At 42.0% G+C, this 27,372-nt stretch overlaps 1 protein-coding gene across 5 annotated transcripts in view; it reads right to left on the reverse strand.

Moving 5' to 3' along the window:
* htr4 (5-hydroxytryptamine receptor 4) overlaps positions 1-27,372 on the reverse strand; it is a 190,722-nt gene that overhangs the window by 3,567 nt on the left and 159,783 nt on the right. For all 5 annotated transcript variants that reach the window (XM_061891849.1, XM_061891847.1, XM_061891851.1 and 2 more), the window contains 2 exons: positions 23,983-24,136; positions 15,525-16,096 (listed from right to left, as the gene is read on the reverse strand). In XM_061891849.1, the coding sequence (XP_061747833.1) occupies positions 15,525-16,096; positions 23,983-24,136 (726 nt within the window). The remainder of the gene's footprint in view (positions 1-15,524; positions 16,097-23,982; positions 24,137-27,372) is intronic.

Consider the following 27,372-nt stretch of genomic DNA (forward strand, 5'->3'; position numbering starts at 1 on the left):
GATTACCCAGAATTACCAGGAATTCCCCCCATTGACAATGGGCAATAAACAAACCTCTCCACATCCCACATTTCTCAACCGATCGGAACGGTTCCACAATCCACACACTCCACTCACCCTGGACATTCAAGGCAGCATGTTTCCCTGTTTGGAATATTCCCTGATTACCCGGAATTACCAGGAATTTCCCCCCATTAACAATGGGCAATAAACAAACCTCTCCACATCCCACATTTCTCAACCGATGGGAACGGTTCCAACATCCAGACACTCCACTCAGCCTGGACATTCAAGTATTTCAGTTCCCGTCACGTATGGGGGTTGAGCGTTCGTAGGGCATTCACATGCAACCACTCCTGGAATAGCGAACTTTAGCTAGGGACCGACTTCCCTTTGGGACAGAGGACCCTATTGAATTTCCAAAGGTTTTTTATTATTCCACCGCCTCTTTGAGCTGTAATTTGACCTCCTTAACATGCTTCAAAACTCACCAAATTTGACCCACACATCAGGACTGGCAAAAATTGCGATCAAACCAAAAACCAACCCCCTGTTACGTGCAGAAGTGTGTGGATCCTAAGGATGCAGAGACGTAGAGGCTGGGAAACAACACTTCTTGAAAGAAGTAACAAAACAAACTCAAAGAGCTAGACAAGACTAGAGATAACAAACAAACCTGGCGAGGAGCACGAGTCAAACTAAGTTTGCCAGAGAGCCGAAGTAGCGTACGCATGCTAGCAATACGGTGGTCCGACACAAAGTTCCGGCGTCAGCACCCAGGTTAAATACACCCCCTTAATCAACTTCAGGTGTGTAAACTGTGGACGAGAGGCAGGATAAATATGCTGTGCCAAAAAGTACAGAAATCAGCAAAGGAAATACAACTCACCACAACCCCAAAACTCAAAATTGCGCTCTAGCGCCCCCTAGGAAGAAAACACACACAGAACTTGGCTAAAAAAAAAAGCGCTTTTTTTCAAATATTATCTCCTCTGCGGCCTTTTGTCTGTTTCCGCTTCTAATAAACACAGAAGAAAGACTGAACCCTTCTGATTAAAAGTTGATGAAAAAGTTTTAATTACTACCCCGGTTTGTGTTTTAAGAGCCCGCAAAGTTACCGGTGCGCTGATGCGGTTGCACCAATGTTGTCACAAGATGGCGGCTTTCCTGCTCGGACAAAAACTGCTCTAACTCACTGTAGACATGTCATACTCACATGAAACAAAAGCCTGAATGTAGGTCTCACTGAGACCTATATTTCATAGACTGACAACCTCCAACTGTTATTACTATCAGACTGATGTATAACACATGTGTAAACAACTTTTTCTCTGTGTAATAATCCATCCATCCATCTTCTACCGCTTAGCCGGGCTTGGGTCGCGGGGGCAGCAGCCAAGCAGATTCTCCCATCGCTGCTTGCAGATTTAATATTAATATTGGTATTGTTGTATTCTACAGCTACTTCATGGCTTTCATGTACAGCACTACTAATTAAGAGGTAATTAATCATGCTTAGCACGCAAGTCCCGATTCTCCTCCCGGAGCGTTGTGGGCGGGGGCTTGTGGTCACTGCTGCGGTCATCTGAGTGCGTACCGCAGTACCATTTAAAGAGCTATGACCGCCTTTGCTCACTAATAGCTCTGAAAATGGCGCTGCGGTCTGCAACAACGCAGGGTATGGCGTCCTGAGTCGTGCCCCCCCCCCCCCCCCCCCCACCCCCCCCTCTCTCTCTCTCGCCCACGCTGCTCACGCAGGCCTCACCGTGCCGAGTAAAAGAATACCGGTCGCAAAGACTTTGTGACATTTTCCACGTCAGCACACAACATTTCCGGGGGGGGGGGGCACCAGTTAAGGGGGGGCCCGGTGAGAAAAGGGGGCGTGGCTTTCCCCCAACTCTCCACATGTTGCATTCTTACACAAAAAACACGATCAATAACTATGATCACACTATTTCGGAAGGTAAGCGACGTGGTCAAAGTATTGGGTCAACCGCGGGAATTGAAAACGGTTTGACTTTGTTCCGCTTTGCATCTCTGGTGGACTTTGTGCAACATTCTGGAGCGTCTCTCCAAACTCTTTTCTCATTCTCCGCACCAAACTCTCCAAACCACATTTTTTTGTGTGCGGTGGGAACAAGTTCCTCAAGTTGTTTCCAGAGAATTTGGAAGCTAATCGATCTGCCAGTTGATCTGCCGTTTCTTATCTTTTCTTCTTCTCCTCTGCCCCCCTCTCCCTTGTGGAGGGGTTGAACGGGGGGGTTGCAGGTCCGGTGGCCCTGGATGAAGTACTGGCTGTCCAGAGTTGGGACCCAGGATGGACCGCTCGCCTGTGTATCGGTTGGGGAAATCTCTGCGCTGCTGATCCAACTCCACTTGGGATGGTTTCCTGCTGGCTCACTTTGGATGGGAATCTCGCTACTATATTGGATCCACTTTGGACTGGACTCTCACCGTTACGTTAGATCCACTATGGATTGACTTTCACAATATCATGTTGGACTCGCTCGACATCCATTGCTTTCGGTCCCTTGCGGTCCTCTCCAAGGTTTCTCATAGTCATCACTGTCACTGTCACCGACGTCCCACTGGGGTGAGTTTTTCCTTGCCCTTATGTGGGCTCTACCGAGGATGTCGTTGTGGTTTCTGCAGCCCTTTGAGACACTTGTGATTTAGGGCTATATAATAAACATTGATTGATTGAATTTGCTACTTTAAGCTATTTGGGTCCTGGATTTGGTGCTTCAATAATACCGTGGGTACAACCGGCTTTGGTATGGTGCCATGTTTTGTTATCAGTCGTCCGGGCTGCAGACTAAACACCGGCTAACGTAAAATGCAAGCAATGTTGCCATTTCAACACCGACAAGGCTACTCACTTCCAAATGCGTTAGCCTGATGCTAATTTACATTGGTTTTGCATAGACAGGCTACTATTAGCATTGGCGATTTGACATTAAGACAAATACATAGATTTACGAGCCGCAGGGTTCAAAGCGAAAGAAAAACGTGTCGACTCTGACCCGAACCACAGGATGTTGCAGAGTCCAGACTTTTCCCTCGCCTGTAAACCAAAGAAACATTTGTACTTTCTTCTAAATGTAGTAACCATGACGACCGAGCCACGAGGCTCCCGTAATTCGAGCCCCGGACATTTGTATCAATCAGCAAACTTCATTTATGTTTGGGAAAGGCTAAGAACGGAAGCCCCGCAGCTTTCATGGCATTTTTATTGGAGTGTTTGTGCAAGCTTCTGGAACTCCTGCCGCCGTTTCTTGGTTGACAAAACAGCCGGAGCTACTTCTCTGATTCATTGACTACATTTGAAGCTTTTTCACGCACCATTAATTCCACATTAGTCACACTTACTTTCTGCTTTTGCATCTTGCGCAGATTGCAACTTTTCCATTGTTGTCGAAGTTCTTGCCCATTTGTCTTCATCTGCACTGACAGACTGGATTCACAATTACTTCCCTGGACTAATCAAAGTTTGTCTAATTACTGCGTTCGGGATGATTGGTTCTAATGTCACAACTAAACGAGGAATAATTATCTCTAATTAGCTTCATCATTGACAGCAATGGCCTATTCTAAAGTAAATGACTCTTCATTACTAAGTCTAAGTATTCATGTTTATTTGCATTTCACTGACAAAAACACAGCTTTAAAACGCATTTTCATCACATAAATACATATTGACTACTTACATTTTAGCTTTCTTAGCGTCATTGACTTTAAATGAATGTGATTTAATCTTTCTATCAAACATTTTAGAGGAGCAAAACAACTGCAATGCTAAACAGTTAGCATGCTGGCTAGATAGCATCATTGCCAATACATACAGTAGATACTATTTCAACTGAAAATGTGTACTGTTAGCATGTATTACAATACCTGATATATACACTTTATACTAATTCACTTTAACACTTTTACAGTTAGCATGCTAGCAACTATCAAAATATCATCACTCCTAATACATTTTTAAAATAGGATTTTAGCCGAACATTTTTGAGTTAGCATGCTAGCATATAGCAAGATACCATCATTACTAATACATATAGTATACCGTATTTCCTGGAATAGCCGCCGGGGCGCTAATTAATTTAAAACCTCTTCTCACTCCTGCGTTTATTCAAGGCATGCGGTAAAAGTAAGCAGGCGCTAATAATTTTAAAACCTCTTCTCACCCCCGCACTTACCAATGGCATGCAGTAAAAAACTGAGTGTGATAAAAAAAAAAAATATATAAAAAAATGTATTCTGCGGCCGCGGCCCGGTGGTTGGGGATCACTGCTCTACAACATGTCATGGCGCCCACCTTTACACCGTGCCGGCCGGACGCATGTATTTCACTGCTTCCCATACGAGATTGCAATACAAACTTAGTCAACAGCCATACCTTTTACACTGAAGGTTGTGATATAAACAACTTTAACACTCTTACTAATATGCACCACACTCTGTGAACCCACACCAAACACATTTCTGGAGAACATCGACTCTGTAACACATTGTAAACGCAACATAAGAATTACCCAGAATGCCATGCATCCATGACTCTTGGCTATATTATACACGCACCCCCAACCCCGCCCACCTCAACCGACGCCTGATATCTATAGTTTATATGAATTCACCCTAACAACTTTACAGTTAGCATGCTAGCAAATATCAAAATATCATAACTCCTAATACAATTTTTAATATAGGATTTTAGCCGAACATTTTAAAGTTAGCATGATAGCATCTAGCAACATACCATCATTCTGAATACATACAGTATATACTATTTCAACCAAGTATGTAAACTGTTAGCATGTATTAAAAGGCCAACTATATACAGTTTATGCTATTTCACCCTAACACCTTTTACAGTTAGCAATGGTCGCAAATATCAAAATATTATGATTTCTAATACATTTTAGAAAAAGTATTTTAGCCAAACATTTTCACAGTTAGCATGCTGGCACCTGGCAAGATATTATAATGTTTAACAGTCTACGTACAGTTAGCATGTGTGTGTGTGTGTGTGTCTGTATGTATGTTTGTGTAAGTGTGTGTATGTGTTTGTTTTTCTATGTGTGTGCTTGTGTGTGCATATGTGTTTGTGTGTGTGTTTGTGTAAGTGTAAGTGTATATATGTGTGTGTGTTTATCTGTGTGTGTGTGCGTGTGTTTGTCTGTGTGTGTGTGTGTGCATGTGTGTGTTTGTATGTGTGTTTGTGTGTGCGTGCGTGTGTGAGTATTCGTGTGTGTTTGTGTGTGTGTGTTTGTGTAAGTGTATGTATGTGTGTGTTTTTGTGTTTGTCTGTGTATGCGCGAGTGTTTGTCTGTGTGTGTATGTGTTTGTGTAAATGTATGTATGCATGTGTTTTTGTGTGTGTTTGTCTGTGTGTGCGTGTTTTTGTCTGTGTGTGTTTGTGCATACTGTACGTGTGTGTGCGTGTAAGTGGGTGTGTGTGTGTGTGCGTGTGTGTCAAAGAATGTGTGTGTATGTGTGTATAAGTGTAAGTGTATGTATGTGTGTGTTTGTCTGTGTTTGTGTTTGTCTGTGTCTGCGTGAGTGTTTGTCTGTGTGTGTATGTGTTTGTGTAAGTGTATGTATGCATGCATTTTTGTGTGTGTGTTTGTCTGTGTGTGTGTGCATACTGTACGTGTGTGTGCGTGTAAGTGGGTATGTGTGTGTTTGTGTGTGCGTGTGTGTCAGAGAATGTGTGTGTATGTGTGTACAAGTGTAAGTGTATGTATGTGTGTGTTTGTCTGTGTTTGTCTGTGTGTGTGTGTGTGTGTGTGTGTGTGTGTGTGAGACTGTGTATGTGTGTGTACGTGTGTGTCTGTCTATGTATGTGTGTGTGTGTCTGTGTATGTACGTGTGTGTGTGTGCGTGTGCATACTGTACGTGTGTGGGTGTGTAAGTGGGTATGTGTGTGTTTGTGTGTGCGTGTGTGTCAGAGAATGTGTGTATGTGTGTACAAGTGTAAGTGTATGTATGTATGTGTGTGTTTGTGTGTGTGTGTGTGTGTGTCAGAGAATGTGTGTATGTGTGTACAAGTGTAAGTGTATGTATGTATGTGTGTGTTTGTCTGTGTGTGTCTGACTATATGTGTATGTATGTGTGTGTGTGTGTGCGTGCGGGTCTGTGTGTATGTGTGTGTGTGTGTGTGTGTGTGTGTGTGCGTGTGTGTGTCAGACTCACTTGAGAGTGAAGCAGGTGAGAGCATGTTGACATCCAGACATGTAGACATGTTGACATGTTGACATGTTGACATCCAGACATGTTGACATGTAGACATGTTGACATCTAGACAGCCACTGGCCTGCTGTTGCAGAACCAGAGCAGCAGTTTGGAGGCAGAGGAGCAGCTGCTGGAGAGACCAGGAGGAGCAGGAGGAGCAGGAGGAGAACCAGGAGAAGCAGGAGGAGCAGGAGGAGAACAAAGAGAAGGAGGAGGACCAGGAGGAAGGCAAGGAGACCAACAAACAAAGGACCAGGATAGGGAGGACCAGGAGAAAGACCAAGAGGACCAAGAAGGAGGAGGTAGAAGACAAGGAGGAAGACAAAGAAAAGAACAAGAAAGAGGGCAAGAAGGAACACAAGAAGGAGGACCAGAATGACAACAAAAAGAAGGAGAAGGATAAAGCGGACCAGAAGGAAGACAGGGAAGAGTACAAGGAGGACCACAAATAGAATCAGGAGGAGGACCAGCACAAAGATCGGGAGGAAGACCAGGAGAAGAACAATGGGGGCAAGAGGGAGGACCAGGAGACAAACAAGGAGGACCAGGAGGACCAGAAGGAGAAGGAAGAAAACAAGGAGGAAGACAAAGAAAAGGGCAAGGAACAAGGAGGGGAACCAGGAAGAACAAGAGGAAGACCAAGAGGAGAACAAGAAGGTGAAATTAAAAAAAGAGAAAATGACAGATGGAAGCAAATGAAGAATGAAGAAGGGAGCAGAAGACATGAAGGAGGAGGAGGAGGAGAGAGAATATGAGGAGTAAAGGACATGCAGGAGGAGAGGAGAAGATGATGGAAGGAAGGAAAGGAAGGAGGGAAGAAGGGAAGGAAAGGAAGAGGGTGAAAAAGAAGGTTAAAGTTCACACGCAAAGAGCAGCGTTTGGCTTCCTGTTTGCTACACGTCCGAAATATATCATTAACTACAATACATCACACACTGTGACAGCACCCCCTGGTGGCAGCTGATAATATCTCACACACACACAATTATATTTATATCTATATATATATATATGTATATATATTGTGAGCTGCCACCTTGTGGTGGTAGAGGAGTTTGCATGTGCCAATGATCCTAGGAGCTATTTTGTCCGGGGACTTTCATGCCCCCTGTTAGGGTCTCCCAAGACAAACTAGTCCTAGGTGAGGGATCAGACAAAGAGGAGCTCGAAGACCTCTATGAAGAAGAAAAATCGAGGACTCAGATTTCCCTCGCCCAGACGCGGGTCACCCGGGGTCCCCCTCTGGAGCCAGGCCCAGAGTTGGAGCAGGATGGCAAGCACCTGGTGGCCAAACCTGTCCCCATGGAGCCCGAAGAGGCAACGTGGGTCCCCCCTCCAATGGGTTCACCACTCATGGGAGGGGCCATAGAGGTCAGGTGTAGTGCGAGCTGGGCGGAAGCCGAAGGCAGGGCACTTGGCGGTCAAATCCTCGACTACATAAGCTAGCGCCTGGGACGTGGGGGGAAGGAGCCTGAGCTAGTGCACGAGGTCGCTCACTTTCTTCCTACCTCCGCCAGATAAGCAAGCCCGACTGAGATAGAAGTTCTCCCTTTTTTTTGTTTCCATTCGCGTACACGTTTTGGGTCAACGTTAAACTGCCTGGCCGCTGCCAAACCAGAATTCTGCTCCGCATACTTCACAACTGCTAGCTTGAACTTGAAGTCAAACTGTCTGTTCTTCTTCCCCCTTAAAGTATTCCCATCCATCAGTTGTGGTGTACCGCTATACATGGGCTATTATTAGGAACAGGCCTTTAATTCACAAAATGGGCTCAGACCCCGGACTACTATTAGGTATTGGCGGATATTTGCCCAAGGGCGTTTACTTGGTAATATACGGTATGTATGTATATATGTATATATACAGTTCGTAATAATGGCGTTAGTAACAGAGTTACTTTTACTAGTAACAAGTAATCTAATCAGTTACTTTTAGGTTTGTTAGAACGCTGCAACGTGGCACGGCTACTGTTGATGTGGTTTTAAGTCGACAACGAGATGGCGTCGTAAGTGCGGCAAGTTCAACGCTGGAAATATCTTTTTACTAGTGAAAGCAGCAAGCCGTATCTCACTTAAACCAACTTGATATCAAACAGGAAGAGACACCATCACACTGTGATACAGCAGACAACGACGTACAAACACGATTGGGAATGTTAAACAACAAATCAATGAACTTGCCATCCAAACAATACCCCGTTTGTTGACAAGAAGATATGACAGCCATGCAAGCACAATCGCTCCCTGTATCAGTCAACTTAGCTGGCGTGAGCGCCGACAAAGTGCGCCGCGACGCTAACTGCTAAAGCTAACTAACACAGCTTTGTTGAAACCCTCGATGACGTCACACGTCACTAGGCAACAGGCTCCGCCTTTTAAAAACACACAGTCCACATACTGTATATATATATATATATATATATATATATATATATATATAGTAATTTAGTTTTCGCTTCGCTGCCGTCACGGTCGACTTAAAAAGTAGCCACACGCATTCAGAGAGTTTTTAACGACTCTCCAGAAATTCAGCACGGGCATCGATGCTGCTGGCCTGATAACACCTGTTGCCATGGCGACCAATCAAAAGCCACACAACTCACACACTCCTATTTACGCCAGAAGCTGCACAATCCTCAAGCACACACACACACACACACACACACACACACACACACATACACACGCACACACACACACACACATGTTTATTTTGCCACAATTGATGGCAAAACTCCCATGACATGTGTGTGTGCGTGTGTGTGTGTGTGTGTGTGTGTGTGTGTGTGTGTGTGTGTGTGTGTTCACTGCACTCATTTGTTGTGAGCTTGTGGTTAAAAGCAGCTGGCAGCATCAGAGCGCCGACTTAAAATGTCAAAAGTATCATTTCCTGTTACCAGTTCTTTTTTATTTATTTATTTACATTGTTGCACACACACACACACACGCACACACACACACACACACACACACACACACACACACACACACACACACACACACACACACACACACACACACGTATTCTTGTAATTGTTACCTTCTTGAGAGCTGAGAAAAAAGCCTCTTTAGAAGCAGCCTTTCTATAAGTGTATTTACAACATGAATAATACAAACATACTATGCAAGTATAAAAAATCTTGTTGTAAAAAATGAGTTGGAATTTCACAAGAAAAACTGAACATTTGTGTTCAATATTATGATAAAAGTTGGAATTGTACTCGATGACAGTCGCAATTTTGCAAGAAAAAGCTTAACATTTTGGCAATTTTATGAAATGTCATCATTTTACTCGACAAAAGTTACAATTTCATCTGAAAGCTTTAACATTTTGGCAATATTATAATAATTATCTGAATTTTACTCAATAAATGTCATTATTTTACAAGGACGACAAAAAAAGTGGCGATATTGTGATAAAATTCAGAATTTTATATGACTAATGTCACCGTTTTGCATTAAAAATTACTAATTTTACATTAAAAAAGTACACATTTTACGAGAAAATATTGCAATATTACAGAATATTATTGAAATATTTTGTTCCTAATTTTATAAGAAAAAAGTTGACACATTGTGACAAAAAGGTAACCTTTCAGTAAAACTAATTGATTAATTTTTGTTTGTAATTGGGTTTAAAACTTCATTATTTACTTCAACTTATTACAGTATGTCTCTATATACATATTTACATACTCATTTTAATTATTTTTTGGCCAAAGGGGGCGCATTTCAATTTCTTCCACACACTTGTTATTTCATATGCTGACCAGCGGGGGAAACACTTTTAAAAGCGACACACAGTCAATGTGAACAATCCCTCCTTTTTGGGAGCACCCTCTTGATAGATATCACCACAAATAAGACATTGTCTATTAGATGCAATGTTATTATTGGGACCATCATTTATGTCATCACCTCCTCATATGGAAGATACTTTTCCTTCTTCATGTCTCAAGAATGGTGGAAATACAAGAACACACACACACACACACACACACACACACATAAAACATGAATAATATAAACATACTATGCAAGTATAAAAAATCTTGTTGTGAAAAATGAGTTGGAATTTCACAAGAAAAACTGAACATTTGTGTTCAATATTATGATAAAAGTTGGAATTGTACTCGATGACAGTCGCAATTTTGCAAGAAAAAGCTTAACATTTTGGCAATTTTATGAAAAGTGTCATCATTTTACTCGACAAAAGTTACAATTTCATAAGAAAGCTTTAACATTTTGGCAATATTATAATAATTATCTGAATTTTACTCAATAAATGTCACTATTTTACAAGGACGACAAAAAAGTGGTGATATTGTGATAAAAGTCAGAATTTTATGACAAATGTCACCGTTTTGCATTAAAAATGACTAATTTTACATTAAAAAAGTACAAATTTTACGAGAAAATATTGCAATATTACAGAATAATATTGAAATATTTTGTTCCTAATTTTATAAGAAAAAAGTTGACACATTGTGACAAAAAGGTAACCTTTCAGTAAAACTAATTGATTAATTTTTGTTTGTAATTGGGTTTAAATCTTCATTATTTACTTCCAGTTATTACAGTATGTCTCTATATACATATTTACATATTCATTTTTAATTATTTTTTGGGCCAAAGGGGGCGCATTTCAATTTCTTCCACACACTTGTTATTTCATATGCTGACCAGCGGGGGAAACACTTTTAAAAGCGACACACAGTCAATGTGAACAATCCCTCCTTTTTGGGAGCACCCTCTTGATAGATATCACCACAAATAAGACATTGTCTATTAGATGCAATGTTATTATTGGGACCATCATTTATGTCATCACCTCCTCATATGGAAGATACTTTTCCTTCTTCATGTCTCAAGAATGGTGGAAATACAAGAACACACACACACACACACACACACACACACATAAAACATGAATAATATAAACATACTATGCAAGTATAAAAAATCTTGTTGTGAAAAATGAGTTGGAATTTCACAAGAAAAACTGAACATTTGTGTTCAATATTATGATAAAAGTTGGAATTGTACTCGATGACAGTCGCAATTTTGCAAGAAAAAGCTTAACATTTTGGCAATTTTATGAAAAGTGTCATCATTTTACTCGACAAAAGTTACAATTTCATAAGAAAGCTTTAACATTTTGGCAATATTATAATAATTATCTGAATTTTACTCAATAAATGTCACTATTTTACAAGGACGACAAAAAAGTGGTGATATTGTGATAAAAGTCAGAATTTTATGACAAATGTCACCGTTTTGCATTAAAAATGACTAATTTTACATTAAAAAAGTACAAATTTTACGAGAAAATATTGCAATATTACAGAATAATATTGAAATATTTTGTTCCTAATTTTATAAGAAAAAAGTTGACACATTGTGACAAAAAGGTAACCTTTCAGTAAAACTAATTGATTAATTTTTGTTTGTAATTGGGTTTAAATCTTCATTATTTACTTCCAGTTATTACAGTATGTCTCTATATACATATTTACATATTCATTTTTAATTATTTTTTGGGCCAAAGGGGGCGCATTTCAATTTCTTCCACACACTTGTTATTTCATATGCTGACCAGCGGGGGAAACACTTTTAAAAGCGACACACAGTCAATGTGAACAATCCCTCCTTTTTGGGAGCACCCTCTTGATAGATATCACCACAAATGACACATTGTCTATTAGATGCAATGTTATTATTGGGACCATCATTTATGTCATCACCTCCTCATGTGCAAGATACTTTTCCTTCTTCATGTCTCAACAATGGTGGAAATACAAGAACACACACACACACACACACACACACACACACACAACACTGAGGTGTTTCAACAGGTGTGTGTCTGTCTCACGGTCTTCAATTTAGACAACAACTGGCTTCCTGTGCCAAATTTCACAATAAAAGAGGAACAAATAAAAAATAGTGTAATAAGCTGCAAACGCAAAACTACATTAAATTGTTGAAATAATGCAAAAACGTGACTTGGAAAAACCACAACTTTAACACAATTTGACCTCCACATTTTGTGTGGTCTGGAAGTCAGCCCAGAAAGTTGCACAATAAACAACTGAAAGTGAGTACAAACACAGCAAAGTGCTGTTTTTAACGTGAAATGATCAATAATTGAAGAGTGACGCTCTTCGGTTTTGTTCAGCAGGAAGTTGAGATTTGTTTATCATGGACGCACAAACTCGGAGTGTTCGCAACAACGCTAGCTAGCCTCTTTTCCCGCCTGACACCTGGCGAGCGGCGCCGTGCTTGAGATCTCATTTGAGGTTTCATTTATTTGAGGGACTCGTCGTCGCCGGCAACTCTGCACCTGCGGCGTGTCGGCCATGATGGAGCGGCGGCGGCGTGCTGTTCATCTGACAGGAAGTTATTTGCTGAGACATCCCCGGTAAATAAGAGTTGAAGAGGAGACACTTCACTTTCTGTTTCCTGTTGGCTGACAATCCTCCATGGTGTTTTTTTGCAGACATACTGGCCACTTCATTAGGTACCCAGTGTGTAGCTAACCAATAATTATAATAATGTTTTATATATCTTATATATATATATATATATATATATATATATATATCTTATGCATGTCTATATTCTATGTTTTATTATTTTTTATTGTGTGTAGCTATATTACATAACTGTATGTTTGTATATTTTATAATTGTATATTTTGTATTCTATCAATTTCTATTATCAGCATCTAGATTCTGTTAGTATATTTTTGTTGTATTCTATATTCTACCATTCTTTTATAATATATGTACACTATATTATACCATTATATATAACGTGTATCTATATTTTACAATTATGTTAGAAAGGGACAAGCAGTAGAAAATGGATGGATGGATGGACATATAATATATTGAAAATAAAAAATAAGTAATTTATAGTCTATTATTTATAATATTTAGTAAAAAAAAAAATATTGGCCTAAAGAATAATATTGAATACGGTACATTTCATGTATATAATATTTCCACTTTTTTCTACTTCCTGTCCTACTTCCTGTCCAACTTCCTGTTTTTCTACTTCCTGCTTTAACAAAGCTGAGCGTGCAGAAATGTTGTTTAGAAGGATGAAAAAGTTGTTTGGCTGATCATTTAGTGGTCATCAAGTGACACTAGTGAGGATGAAAACAAAATGTTGTGTTTTTTTTCTTCATCAACCTTGCAAACAAAACCATGCGACTCATCTCTCAAATACTCCTTCTTCTTCTGTGGGGTCGACGCTTAAAGTCCTACTGAAGTGAGATGTTCTTATTCAAACGGGGATAGCAGCTCCATTCTATGTGTCATACTTCATCATTTCACCATATTGCCATATTTTTGCTGAAAGGATTTAGTAGAGAACATCGATGATAAAGTTGGCAACTTTTGGTCGCTAATAAAAAAGCCTTGCCTGTACCGGAAGTAGCAGACGATGACATCACAAGTGTGAGGGCTCCTCACATCTGAACATTGTTTACAATCAGTAGGTCTTTGATCTACACACTCACTCCTCATCATGTGTGTGTGTGTCTGTGTGTGTGTGTGTGTGTTACTCTGACCCTAACAACTCCAAAACACCTGAACTCTGACACGAACCTTAACAACTCCAAACACCCTGGCCCTAAAAACTCCAAACACCCCAACTTTGACTCTAACAACTCCAAACACCCTAACTCTGACACAAACCTTAACAACTCCAGACACCCTAACTCTGATCCTAAACTCAATAACTCCACACACCCTAACTCTAACCCTAACCCTTAACAAGTCCAAACACCCCAACTCTGACCCTGACCTCAACAACTCCAAACACCCTAACTCTGACACTAACAACTTCAAAAACCCTAACTCTGACCCTAACCCTTAACAACTCCAAACGACCTAACTCTGACCCTAACAACTCCAAACACCCTAACCTTAACAACTCCAAACACCCTAACTCTGACCCTAACAACTCCAAATACCCTTAAACTCTGACCCTAACAACTCCAACCCTGACATCTCCAAATATCCTTACACTCTGACCCTAACAACTCCAAACACCTGTACTCTGACCCTACCCTTAACAACTCCAAACACCCTAACTCCGACCTTAACCTTAACAACTCCAAACACGCTAACTTTGACCCTAACAACTCAAAACGCTTTAACTCTGACCATAACAACTCCAAAAAGCCGAACTCTGACCCTACTCTTGACAACTCCAAACACCCTAACTTTGACCCTAACAACTCAAAACGCTTTAACTCTGACCATAACAACTCCAAAAAGCCGAACTCTGACCCTACTCTTGACAACTCCAAACACCCTAACTTTGACCCTAACAACTCAAAACGCCTTAACTCTGACCCTACCCTTAACAACTCCAAACACCCTAACTCTGACCCTAACAACTCCAAATACCCTTAAACTCTGACCCAGACAACTCCAAACACCCGAACTCTGACCCTACCCTTAACAACTCCAAACACCTTAACCCCGACCTTAACCTTAACAACTCCGAACACCCTAACTCTGACCCTAACAACTCAAAACGCCTTAACTCTGACCATCACCTTAACAACTCCAAACAACCCAACTCTGACCCTAACAACTCCAAAAAGCCGAACTCTGACCCTACCCTTAACAATTCTAAACACCCTAACTCTGACCCTGACCTTAACAACTCCAAACACCCTAACTCTGACCCTAACAACTCCAAACGCCTTAACTCTGACCAAAACCGGAACAACTCCAAACCCCGACACAGACAACGTCACGCTAACATCATGTGACACCTCTGATGAAGGCTGCAGAAGCAAGGTAGCCAAAACTTGTCAGGTACAACACTTTGGCTTACTAGCCTATAAAAAAATCAACCATTTATAAACTCCAAACACCCTAAGTCAGACCCTGTTAACTCCGAACACCCTAACCTTAACAACTCCAAACACCCCAAACCCTGAGCCTAAAAACTCCAAACAGCCTAACTCTGACCCCAACAACTCCAAACACCCCAAACCCGGAGCCTAACAACTCCAAACAGCCTAACTCTGACCCCAACAACTCCAAACACCCCAAACCCGGAGCCTAACAACTCCAATCACCCTGACTCTGCAATGTCTTTGCGAAGATTTGTTGGATGTTTTGGAGTTGAAGGTGACGGACTTGAGTTAGCGTGTTGTGGTATAAACCAGCTCTTTGATCTCTTCAGCCGGTCAGCCTAACATCTTTGATGTGAGAACATTGGGTGAGTTTACAGGAAGGACTGCGGTCCGAGCGGTGGACTCACTTGAGGACGTGCGTGGAGCCGTTGATCTGCGTGGCGGTGCAGGGGGCGCCGGAGCCCAGGACGGAAGGTCGGCGGTACCTGTTGCTGCCGCAGCAGAGGATGCTGAGGAAGGCGCGGCGGAAGGACTTGTTGAGGAAGGCGTAGAGGATGGGGTTGAGCATGGAGTTGATGTAGCCCAGCCACAGGCAGGCGGCCCACAGCTTCTCGGGCACAGTGTAGTGGATGAAGGGGTCCACCACGTTGGTGATGAAGAAGGGCGCCCAGCAGAGGCAGAAACATCCCATAATGATACACAGCGTCTTTGCCGCTTTGGTTTCCGTGCGCATGCGGTGGTTGCGCTGGTGGTCGGCCGAGTCCGAAGAAACCGGCGCGCCTCCGCCCCCCGCCCGCTGCAGCATGCTAATTTGCAGGGCGTGGGCTCGCGCCGTGACGTAGATCCTCTGGTAGGCCAGCACCATGAGCACCAGGGGGATGTAGAAGGCCACCACCGAGCAGGTGAGCGCGTACGGCTTGTTGACCATGAAGACGCACGACGTGGAGTTGCTGCCCTCCGTGTGGCGCCGCAGCTCGATCTGCACACACAGGATAGTGAAGTGAATTATATTTATATAGCGCTTTTCTCAAGTGACTCAAAGCGCTTTACATAGTGAAACCCAATATCTAATTTTTACATTTAAACCAGTGTGGGTGGCACTGGGAGCAGGTGGGTCAAGTGTCTTGCCCAAGGACACAACGGCAGTGACTAGGATGGCACAAGCGGGAATCAAACCTGCAACCCGCAAGTTGCTGGCACTGCCGCTCTACCAAGTCTCCACGTGTCAGCCCGCGTTCTCCCCGGATCTCTTCGGTTTCTGTGGGAACTCATTACTGGGACGTTAACAAGGAAGTCTCAGTCGTGTTCATCCACAGAGTCACAAATGTTTTGTTTCGCGCTAACTGTTAACGTGCTAACATTAACAATCCAGCATGCTAACTTTTTCAGCCAATTTTACGGCCGTAGACCTCAGAGTCATTTAACTTAGTCATTGACACATGCTAACTGTTAGCATGCTGATATTAGCGATCTATCATGGTAACTTTTGGAGCCGTACACTTCAGAGTCATTTAACTTGGGGCGGCATAGCTCGGTTGGTAGAGCGGCTGTGCCAGCAACTTGAGGGTTGCAGGTTCGATTCCCGCTTCCGCCATCCTAGTCCCTGCCGTTGTGTCCTTGGGCAAGACACTTTACCCACCTGCTCCCAGCGCCATCCACACTGCTTTAAATGTAACTTAGATATCGGGTTTCACTATGTAAAGCGCTTTGAGTCACTAGAGAAAAGCGCTATATAAATATAATTCACTTCACTTAACTTGGTCTTTGAAACATGCTAGCTGTTGGCATGGTCACATTAGCGTGCTAACTTTTTCAGACAAATTTGCAGCCGAACTCATATCACTTTGTACTTGACACATACTAATTGTTAGCATGCTAATGTTAGCAATCTAGCATACGAACATTAGCATGCTAACGTTTTCTACACATTTTGCAGCAAAACACGTCAAAATCATTTAACTTTGTACTAGACACATGCTAACTGTAAGCATGTTAAGACTAGCATTCAAGCATACTAACTTTTTGGCCAATTTTACAGCCTTAGAGTCCTTTGACTTGGTATTTGACACATGCTAACTGTTAGCACACTAATGTTAGTATTCCTGCACTGTAATATTATTAGCATACTAACATTTTTGGTCCAATTTTTCATCTAAACACATACACATATAATTTGGTATTAAAAACATGCTAGCTGTTGGCATGGTAACATTACCGTGCTGAGTTTTTCCAGACAATTTTGGAGCCAGGTCTGGAGGTTGTGCTCCAGACCTGAAGGACCTGGCACAGATTGAAGAGGCAACATGGGTCCCCCCTCCAATGGGCTTACCACCAATCACAGGGGGCATAGAAGTCGGGTGCAGTGTGAGCTGGGTGGCAGTCAAAGGCAGGGCCCTAGGCGGACTGGTCCTCGGCTGCAAAAGCTAGCTCTTGCAGCCAAGGAGCCTGAGCTGGTGTGCGAGGTAGAAAAGTTTCGGCTGGATCTATTTGATCTCACATTGATGAACAGCAAGGGTTCAAGAACCAGTCCTCTTGAGAGAGGCTGGACACTCTTTCACTCCGGCATTTCAAGCGATGAGAGCCGATGGGCAGGAGTGGCAATACTTTTTGCCCCGCGGCTTAGAGCCTGCACAATGGAGTTAAATCTGGTGGACGAAAGGGTAGCTTCCCAGTTCCTCCGGGTGGGAGGACGGACACTGATCATTGTTTGTGCTTAGGCACCAAACAATAGCTCAGAGTACGCACCCTTTTTGGAGTCCCCAGAGGGAGTACCGGAGAGTGCTCCCTCCGGTGATTCCCTTGTCCGACTGGGGGACTTCAACGCTCACGTTAGCAACGACAGTGAGACCTGGAGAGGCGTGATTGGGAGAAACAGCTGCTGATCTGAACCATATGTGCACTTGGCACCACACTCTCTAGACCACAGTTCGATGATCGACTCTGTGGTGGTATCATGGAATTTGCGGTCTCATGTATTGGACACTCGGATGAGGAGAGGGCTGGAGCTTTCAATTGATCACCACCTGGTGGTTCGTTGGCTCGGACGGTGGGGGAGGATGCCTGACAGACCTGGCAGGCCAAACGCATTTTGAGTGTCTACTGGGACCATCTGGCAGAGACTACCGTCAGAGATAGTTTCAATTCCTACCTCAGGGATAACGTCAAACGTGTGAGAAGGCAGGCACTGGATATTGAGCCCGAGTGGACCATGTTCCGTGCCTCTATTGTCGATTGGAGCTGTGGCTACAAGGTGGGCCGTGCCTGTCGTGCCGGTAATCCCAGAACCCGCTGGTGGACACCAACGGCGAGGGATGCCGTCAAACTGAAGAGAGAGTCCTGTCGGGTTCTTTAGGCTCATGGGACTCTGGAGGCAGCAGACAGGTACCGACAGGCCAAGAGTTGTATGGATTCGCTTTTTGCAGAGGCAAAAACTTGACTTTGGGACGGCTTCGAAGAGATTCTGGACCACCATCCTCCGCCTCAGGAGGGGGAAGCAGTCCACTGTCAACACCATATATAGTGGGGCCGGTGCACTGCTGACGTTGTCAAGGAAGGTTGTGGATCAGGTGGAAGAAATACTTCAAAGACCTCAATCCCACCAACACGTCTTCCAATGAGGGAGCAGTGACTGGGGACTCCTATTTCTGGGGCAGAGGTTGCAGAGGTAGTTAAAAAGCTTCTCTGTGGCAGGGCCCCAAGGATGGATGACATCTGCCCGGAGTTCTTTAACACTCTGGATGCTGTGGGGCTGTCATGGTTGACAAGCATTGCGTGGACATCGGAGGCGGTGCCTCTAGATTGGCAGACTGAGGTGGTGGTTCCTCTATATAAAAAGGGGAACTGGAGAGTGTGTTCCAACTATAATGGGATCACACTCCTCAGCCTTCCAGGTAAGTTCTATTCAGGTGTACTAGGGAGGTGGCTAAGCCGGATAGTCAAACATCGGATTCAGGAGAAGCATTTGTGTCCTAGTCGTGGAACTGTTGAGAGGCTCTATACTTTCGGCAGGTTCCTTGAGCATGGAAGTCTTCCCAACCAGTCGACATGTGTTATGAGGACTTGGAAAAGGCACTTGACCGCATCCCTCGGGAAGTCCGGTGTAGAGGGCTCAGAGAGTATGGAGTATCGGACCGCCTGATTGTGTAAGTTGTACCTGTTTCCAGTGAGAGTTGGACTCCGCCAGGACTGCCCTTTGTCACCTATTCTTTTTAAAACTATAATGGATCCAGTTTCTATGTGCAGTCAAGGCGATGAGATGGTGCAGTTTGGTGGCTGCAGGATTTAGTCTCTGCTTTTTGCAGACCATGTGGTCCTGCTGGCTTCATCTGACCGGGATCTTCAACTCTAACTTGATTGATTCTCAGCTGAGTGTGAAGCACCTCCAAGTCTGAGTCCATGGTTCTTGTCTGGTAAAAGGTGGAGTGCCATTTTTGGGATGGGGAGGAGATCCTGACCCTGGTGGAGGAGGTCAAGAACCTCGGGGTCTTGTTCACGAGTGAGGGAAGAGTGGATGGTGAGATCGACAGGTGGATCGGTGCGGCGTCTTCAGTAATGCGGATGCTGTACCGATCCGTTGTGGTGAAGAAGGAGCTGAGCCGGAAGGCAAAGCTCTCAATTTACCGGTCGATCTACGTTCCCATCCTCACCTATGGTCATGAGCTTTGGGTCATGACCGAAAGGACAAGATCACGGGTACAAGCGGCCCAAATGAGTTTGGGTCTCTCCCTTAGAGATAGGGTGAGAAGCTCTGCCATCCGGGAGGAACTCAAAGTAAAGCCGCTGCTCCTCCACATGGAGAGGAGCTAGATAAGGTGGTCTGGATTTAGGGCACGTCCAACCAGTAGGAGGCCACGGGTAAGACCCAGGACACGTTGGGAAGACTATGTCTCCCGGCTGGCCTGGGAATGCCTCTGGATCCCCTGGGAAGAGCTAGACGAAGTGGCTGGAGAGAGGGAAGTCTGGGCTTCCCTGCTTAGGCTGCTGCCCCCGTGACCCTACCTCGGATAAGCGGAAGAAGATGGATGGATGTGCTAAATGCTAGCATGCTAACGTTAATGTGCTAACATTAACAAAACGTGTTTATCGGGCTTGACAGCTTTCACACGCAGTTTCTCCCAAAATGACAACATTTTAGTTTTTACGTGTCATTTTGTAATCTGGGATGGTTTTTTTTGTCTTTCGGATAAACGTTTGATTAAAAAATTATTCAATAAATATTAACAAAATAAATCTATTAATGAATAAATGAAAAATGAACAAATTAATATTAAATAAATTAATCAATTAAAGAATAAATAGATGAATAAATTACAGATAAACCAATAAATGAATATAATGATTAAATAAATACATAAATAACAACAATTATAGTTCCCGGTTCGCATTTTGGACAGAAACTCTGCCAGAACCGAGCCCAGAACTTTCTTTTAATTGGACCCGCTGAGAGAGACTGTGTGTGTGTGTGTGTATTTGTGTGTGTGTGTGTGTGTGTTTGTGTGTGTGTGTGTGCGTGTGTGTGTGTGTGTGTGTGTGTGTGTGTGTGTGTGTGTGTGTGTGTGTGTGTGGACCAGCCAGGTCAATAAGTCTCAGGTTCGGCGAGGGCGAGCGAGGCCGGGGACTCTCTCGCCCTCTGACACTTGCCAATTTTTCTAATAGCTCTTTGGACACAAAAACAACAAATATATATATATATATATATATATATATACATATATATATATATATATATATATAATCCACTTTTAAAAGTGTTTGCATTAAATATTTGGCGGTCCACCGGGTGTCATCATGATAGTCACCACTAGGGGGTGTCATGGAAACACTTAGAAAGCACAATTCAAAAGTGATTGACGGCACTAATCAATAAATTAGCATATTCTACACGTCCTCATTTTCATCTTTTAATCAGGCGTCAATGAAGCAACGGGAATAAGCCGCCAATAATTTATGAACCCACTTTGGCCTCCGTGACCTTTGGAGGCGCATGAATATTTCAGCGAGCGCGCTCCTTAAAAATGTTTCGGCAGGAAGTCGGGTCTCGACTCGCCAACGCTGAGCCCTCCTGTTGGCGATGTCGCCATGACGACACGCTGCTTGTGACACGTTGCGTAGCTCAAATGCATCGTGCAAGCTGGAGTGGACTTGGACTCAATGTGGTGTGTAAACACGCTAGCATGCTAACGTTAAAATGTTGACGTTAGCATGATAGCATTTTCAAGGTTAAAGTAGCATCGATAGTCACACACACACACCAGGTGTGGTGAAATGTGTCCTCTGCATTCGACCCATCCCCTGGGAGGTGAGGGGAGCAGTGAGCAGCAGAGGTGGCCACGCTCGGGAATCATTTTGCTGTTTTAACCCCAATTTTAATTTTTACTTACGTAAGCTTCATGGTCACACAACTTGGTACTTTCCAAATTTTAACTGCCTCACTAACGTTAGCATTTTATTCCGGCATTCACTCAGTTTTCCCCGAAAATTACATATTCTAATTTGTGTGTGTAATATTCTAATCTGGGATCTTTTTATTTTCTTTTTCAAATGAATGTTTTATAAGTAAATATTGTTCCTAAGACAAAATAAACAACATTACACGCACAAAAACAAAGAATATTTAATTTTGGGAGAAATTACAAGTGAACGCTGAAATGCACAAGTCGGTGTTAAATGCTAACTGCTAGCATGCTAACAGCTAGAATGTGTCAAGTCACAAGTCATATGACTATAAAGTGTATGATGTTAAAATTAGCTAAAGAAAAAAAAATCAAGCTAATGTCAGCATGTTAACGTTAGCATGTTCACATGTGTCCAGTTCCTAGTTTTATGACTCTGAGAAGTTTGGCTGAAAATTTGACAGGAAAAATTTGCATGCTAATGTTGACATGCTAACATCTTGAGTACGAACTGAGTAACTCTGATGTGTTCGGCCATAAAATTGGCTAAGAAAGTTAGAATGCTTGAATACTAACTGTTTAGTGTGAAGCGTTTGGCTGCGAAATTAGCCCAAAAAAAAAAAAAAAAAGTTAGCACGCTTATGTTAGCATGTTAACAGTTGACACGTGTCAAATACCAACTTATATGACTCTGAGGTGTTCGGCTTAAAAATTAGCAGTAAAAAAAAAAGCAAGCTAACGTTAACATGCTAACATCTTGAGTACTAAATGAGTAACTCTGATGTGTTCGGTCATAAAATTGGCTAAGAAAGTTAGCCTGCTTGAATACTAACAGTTTAGTGTGAAGCGTTTGGCTGCGAAATTAGCCAAAAAAAAAGGAAAAAAAGTTAGCACTCTAACATTAGTATGCTAGCACGCTTATGTTAGCATGTTAACAGTTAACACGTGTCAAATACCAACTTATATGACTCTGAGGTGTTCGGCTTAAAAATTAGCAGTAAAAAAAAAAAAGCAAGCTAATGTTAACATGCTAACATCTTGAGTACTAAATGAGTAACTCTGATGTGTTCGGCCATAAAATTGGCTAAGAAAGTTAGCCTGCTTGAATACTGACAGTTTAGTGTGAAGCGTTGGCTGCGAAATAAGCCAAAAAAAAAAAAAGTTAGCACGCTAACATTAGTATGCTAGCACGCTTATGTTAGCATGTTAACAGTTAACACGTGTCAAATACCAAGTTATGTGACTGAGGTGTTCGGCTTGAAAATTAGAAGTAAAAAAAAATAGCAAGCTAATGTTAACATGCTAACATCTTGAGTACTAAATGAGTAACTCTGATGTATTCGGCCATAAAATTGGCTAAGAAGGTTAGCCTGCTATAATGCTAACAGTTAGCATGTGTCAAGTACCAAGTCATTTTAGTGTGAAGCCTTTGGCTGCAAAATCAGCAAAAAAAATTTTTATAAAGAAAATAAAAAAGTTAGCACTTATGTTGGTATGTAAGCGTGCTTATTTTAGCATGTTAACACATGTCAAATACCAAGTTATATGACTCTGAGGTGTTTGGCTAAAACATTGGCATAAAAAAAAAATAGCGAGCTAATGCTGACATGCTAACATGTTAACATTTGCATGTTAAGATTTGGCATGTGTCAAGTACGAAGGTATATGACTCTGAGGTGTTGGGCTAAAACATTGGCTAAAAAAGTTAACATATATACATGTTAACTTTGTTAGCCAATTTTAGATAGCTAGCTAGCTAGCTAGCTAGCTAGATAGATAGATAGATCGATATATACATATATATATATATATAGTTAGTCTTCGAATGATCTGAAAGGCACAATTTACTTATATGACCCAATGCAAACAACCTTCCCTAGTCATGGTGGAAGAAAAATGCCAACAGACATGGTCACATATAACACAATATCACAATATTACACAATAAATGTCTATATATATGTATACGTTAACTTTTTTAGCCAATTTTTATGTAATAATTAATCAATATAATTGGATATTACGAGTGTGTGAAGGTCAGATGACTACCTTGTTTACTTCCATGACGACATCGTTAAAGTTGTGTTGTCAATTGGAAATATCTAGCAGCTAGAATGCGCCAAACATGCAAAAGTGTGGGGACAGTGTTTTACATTTTCCCATCATGCTTTGTAACGGATTTAAATGGGTGTAATTCTCAATTTATGGTGCATGGATGTTGTTGATAACATCCACAAATTGTGTTGTACTGTGTTATATGTGACCATGTCTGTTGGCATTTTTCTTGCACCATGACTAGGGAAGGTTGTTTGCATTGGGCCATACAAGTACATTGTGTGCCTCAAATCATTGGGACAAAATAGCTTGTAAATTACTTTAAAAACAAATATAAATAATTGTATACTTTGGAGGTGGGTGTGATCGGGTGGTGCAGCTGTGACGGGAGTCCGAAGCCACAGGGGGGCACACTCACCACGTGGTCGATGCCGATGGTGTTCCATCCTTGCATGATGGGCAGGAAGGAGATGAAGGCGGGAATGACCCAGCAGCCGCCAATCATCAGCGCCACTCGCATGGGCGTCATCTTGTTGCCATACACCAGAGGCTGGCAGCAGATGGCGTAATACCTGCACACACACACACACACACACACGCACACACACACACACACACGCACGCACACACTGATGACAAAAGTAGGCGTTTGAGTCCCAAAATGTAATAAATACATTAGAAATTAAAGCTGCAAGCAGCGATGGAAGGTAAGTCTGGGCTTCCCAGATGTAAGTTAGAACAACACACTACTTTGTATTATATTGTAGTTTTTACCTTCGATAACGTGTCTACTGACAGATATAAGTTAGAACTATGCACTACTTTTTATTATAAATGTTGTAGTTTTTATCTTCCATAACGTGTCTGTGAGTTTTGAAGCATGTTAAGGAGGTCAAATTACAGCTCGTGGAGGCAAAAGTGAGTGTTTTTAAAAAAAACTTTTGTGTTGAAGGGGGAATTGCAAACTTCCTGTTGATTTTTGCTGAAGGAAGTTGGTGTATGAAATATAGGTCTAAGTGAGACCTACATAGAGGTTTTTGTTTCATGTCTCCACGACATTCCTACTGGAAGTTACAGGCAGTTTTGTCCGTGTTTTCTTCCTAGGAGCAGTTTTGTCTGTCTTTTATTCCTAGAGGGCGTTAGAGCACAATTTTGAGTCCTGGGGTTAGGTTTTTTGATTAGATCGCAATTTCTGCCAGTCCTGATGGGCGTGTCCAGTTTGGTGAGTTTTGAAGCATGTTAAGGAGGTCAAATTACAGCTCGTAGAGGCAAAAGTGAGTGTTTTTAAAAAAAACTTTTGTTTTGAAGGGGGAATTGCAAACTTCCTGTTGATTTTTGCTGAAGGATGTCAGTTTATGAAATATAGGTGTAAGTGAGACCTACATAGAGGTTTTTGTTTCATGTCTCCACGACATTCCTACTGGAAGTTACAGGCAGTTTTGTCCGTGTTTTCTTCCTAGGAGCAGTTTTGTCTGTCTTTTATTCCTAGGGGGCGTTAGAGCACAATTTTGAGTCCTGGGGTTAGGTTTTTTGATTAGATCGCAATTTCTGCCAGTCCTGATGGGCGTGTCCAGTTTGGTGAGTTTTGAAGCATGTTAAGGGGGTCAAATTACAGCTCAAACAGACAAAGGTGAGTGTTTTTAAAAAACTCTTGTTTTGAAGGGGGAAATGCAAACTTCCTGTTGATTTTTGCTGAAGGATGTCAGTGTATGAAATCTAGGTCTAAGTGAGACCTACATAGAGGGTTTTATTTCATGTCTCTTTTGTTTGGTGTTTTCTTTATAGCCATTAGCTGTTTCCATTTGTTTCTGTTTGCTGGTTCCTGTTTTCAGTTTTACCTAGCTCCTGGTTTGTGTTCTTTTCGTTATTTTTGAAAATTAAATAATGTTTTCCCGCACGATGCCTGCCGCCTTCTCTGCATCTTGGGGTTCGTCACCAACCCAACCTGACACTAATAAGTCATTTTATAAGGAAATTGTGAGAGAGGACTCCAATGGTCAAACACACCATCAGTAGCTTCTTAATATTTTCATGGATAAATGTTTGGATATTGTTTTGATGTCTCTGGCAGCTGTTATGGACACTTTCTACGCTACAACTGCTTCACCAGGTTAGCTAGCATGCAGCTGGGTCATGTTTTTGATGATTTCTTTCTTTGATTTCATAGAACATCCTCCACTTCTTCTCGGCACTGTCCTTCATGCTCACTTTCTTCCTGCCCACGCTGGGAAAAACAAGGTAGCTACAAGCTAATGCTGGCAGGTAAAAGCACAACGCAAGGTCAAGCTTTCCACGCCAGGGAGGAAGTCAGGAACCAGGCCGGGAAAAGAAGATTTGATTTCAAGCCCCGCTGACGAGGAAGTTGTGGACATAAAAGTGTCGCCTGACAGCGAGACGACTAAAGTGTGTTCTGCTCGAGTTCCAAATGAATTCCATCATTCCGCTGCCGTGGCAACGGGAACAGTGGAGGCAGCCAGGCGTCGGTAGGAAGTGTCTCAGCAATCAGACCGTGTCCACCTAAAGTGTGGCCCCGGGGCCATTTTGCAGCCTGCAGGACAGGAACTAGTCTCTCTAACAGCCTGCAGGACAGGAACTAGTCTCTCTAACAGCCTGCAGGACAGGAACTAGTCTCTCTAACAGCCTGCAGGACAGGAACTAGTCTCTCTAACAGCCTGCAGGACAGGAACTAGTCTCTCTAACAGCCTGCAGGACAGGAACTAGTCTCTCTAACAGCCTGCAGGACAGGAACTAGTCTCTCTAACAGCCTGCAGGACAGGAACTAGTCTCTCTAACAGCCTGCAGGACAGGAACTAGTCTCTCTAACAGCCTGCAGGACAGGAACTAGTCTCTCTAACAGCCTGCAGGACAGGAACTAGTCTCTCTAACAGCCTGCAGGACAGGAACTAGTCTCTCTAACAGCCTGCAGGACAGGAACTAGTCTCTCTAACAGCCTGCAGGACATTCTGCAAGAACTAATACGAAAAATTGATATATTGGTGAAATTTACCGATTGTTTTTTTGTCTTTAAAACTGTCCTTGCTCAAAAAATAATAATAAATCAAAATCAATGTTGGTGTGAATTGTTGACATATTTGAGGCTCCAATTACTTCATATCAATAATTCCACTTTGATATATTTTTGGGGGTAAAATATTGCGTATTTTGTGTGGCAAAAAGGGCATAAAACAAACACAAATATATTTAAAAAATATATAAAAATGTATAAACAACAGAGAGCAGATGTCGATCCGGACATTTGAGTGTTGAAAATAAACTGAACAGAACAAATAACTGGGACATATTTTTTAAAACATTTCGTAGGAGTAAATCACTTTTGGGTCACTGAGAATTTTAGCTATTTTTTTTTTATTTTAATTTCATTTCAAACTTCACATCACTTTGAAATTGTGTGTGTTTCCATTAAAAAAAATTAACAAGGGCATAAAACAAAATAAAAAAAAACAAAAAAACAAAAAGAAAACTTAATAAATTATGATGTAGTGTTGAAACATTAAAACAATACAGTTTATTTTTATTTTGATGATTGAGATCTTTCTATGTCTCAGGGACCAACTTAAGGGGGAGTTCTAAATGATTTTTAAAAAATTATATTATATATATTTATATATATATATATATATATATATATATATATATATATATATATATATATATATAGTGTTGATTTTACACAGGACCTGTAGTAGTCATTGTTACATTATTTTTACCTCTATAAATGGTTGACAATAATAATAATAACAATACAATAATTTATGACGATAAAAATAATAAAAATACTTATAAAAAT

This window comes from Nerophis ophidion, linkage group LG29, assembly GCF_033978795.1.
Source record: "Nerophis ophidion isolate RoL-2023_Sa linkage group LG29, RoL_Noph_v1.0, whole genome shotgun sequence".
NCBI classification, from domain to species: Eukaryota; Metazoa; Chordata; class Actinopteri; order Syngnathiformes; family Syngnathidae; genus Nerophis; species Nerophis ophidion.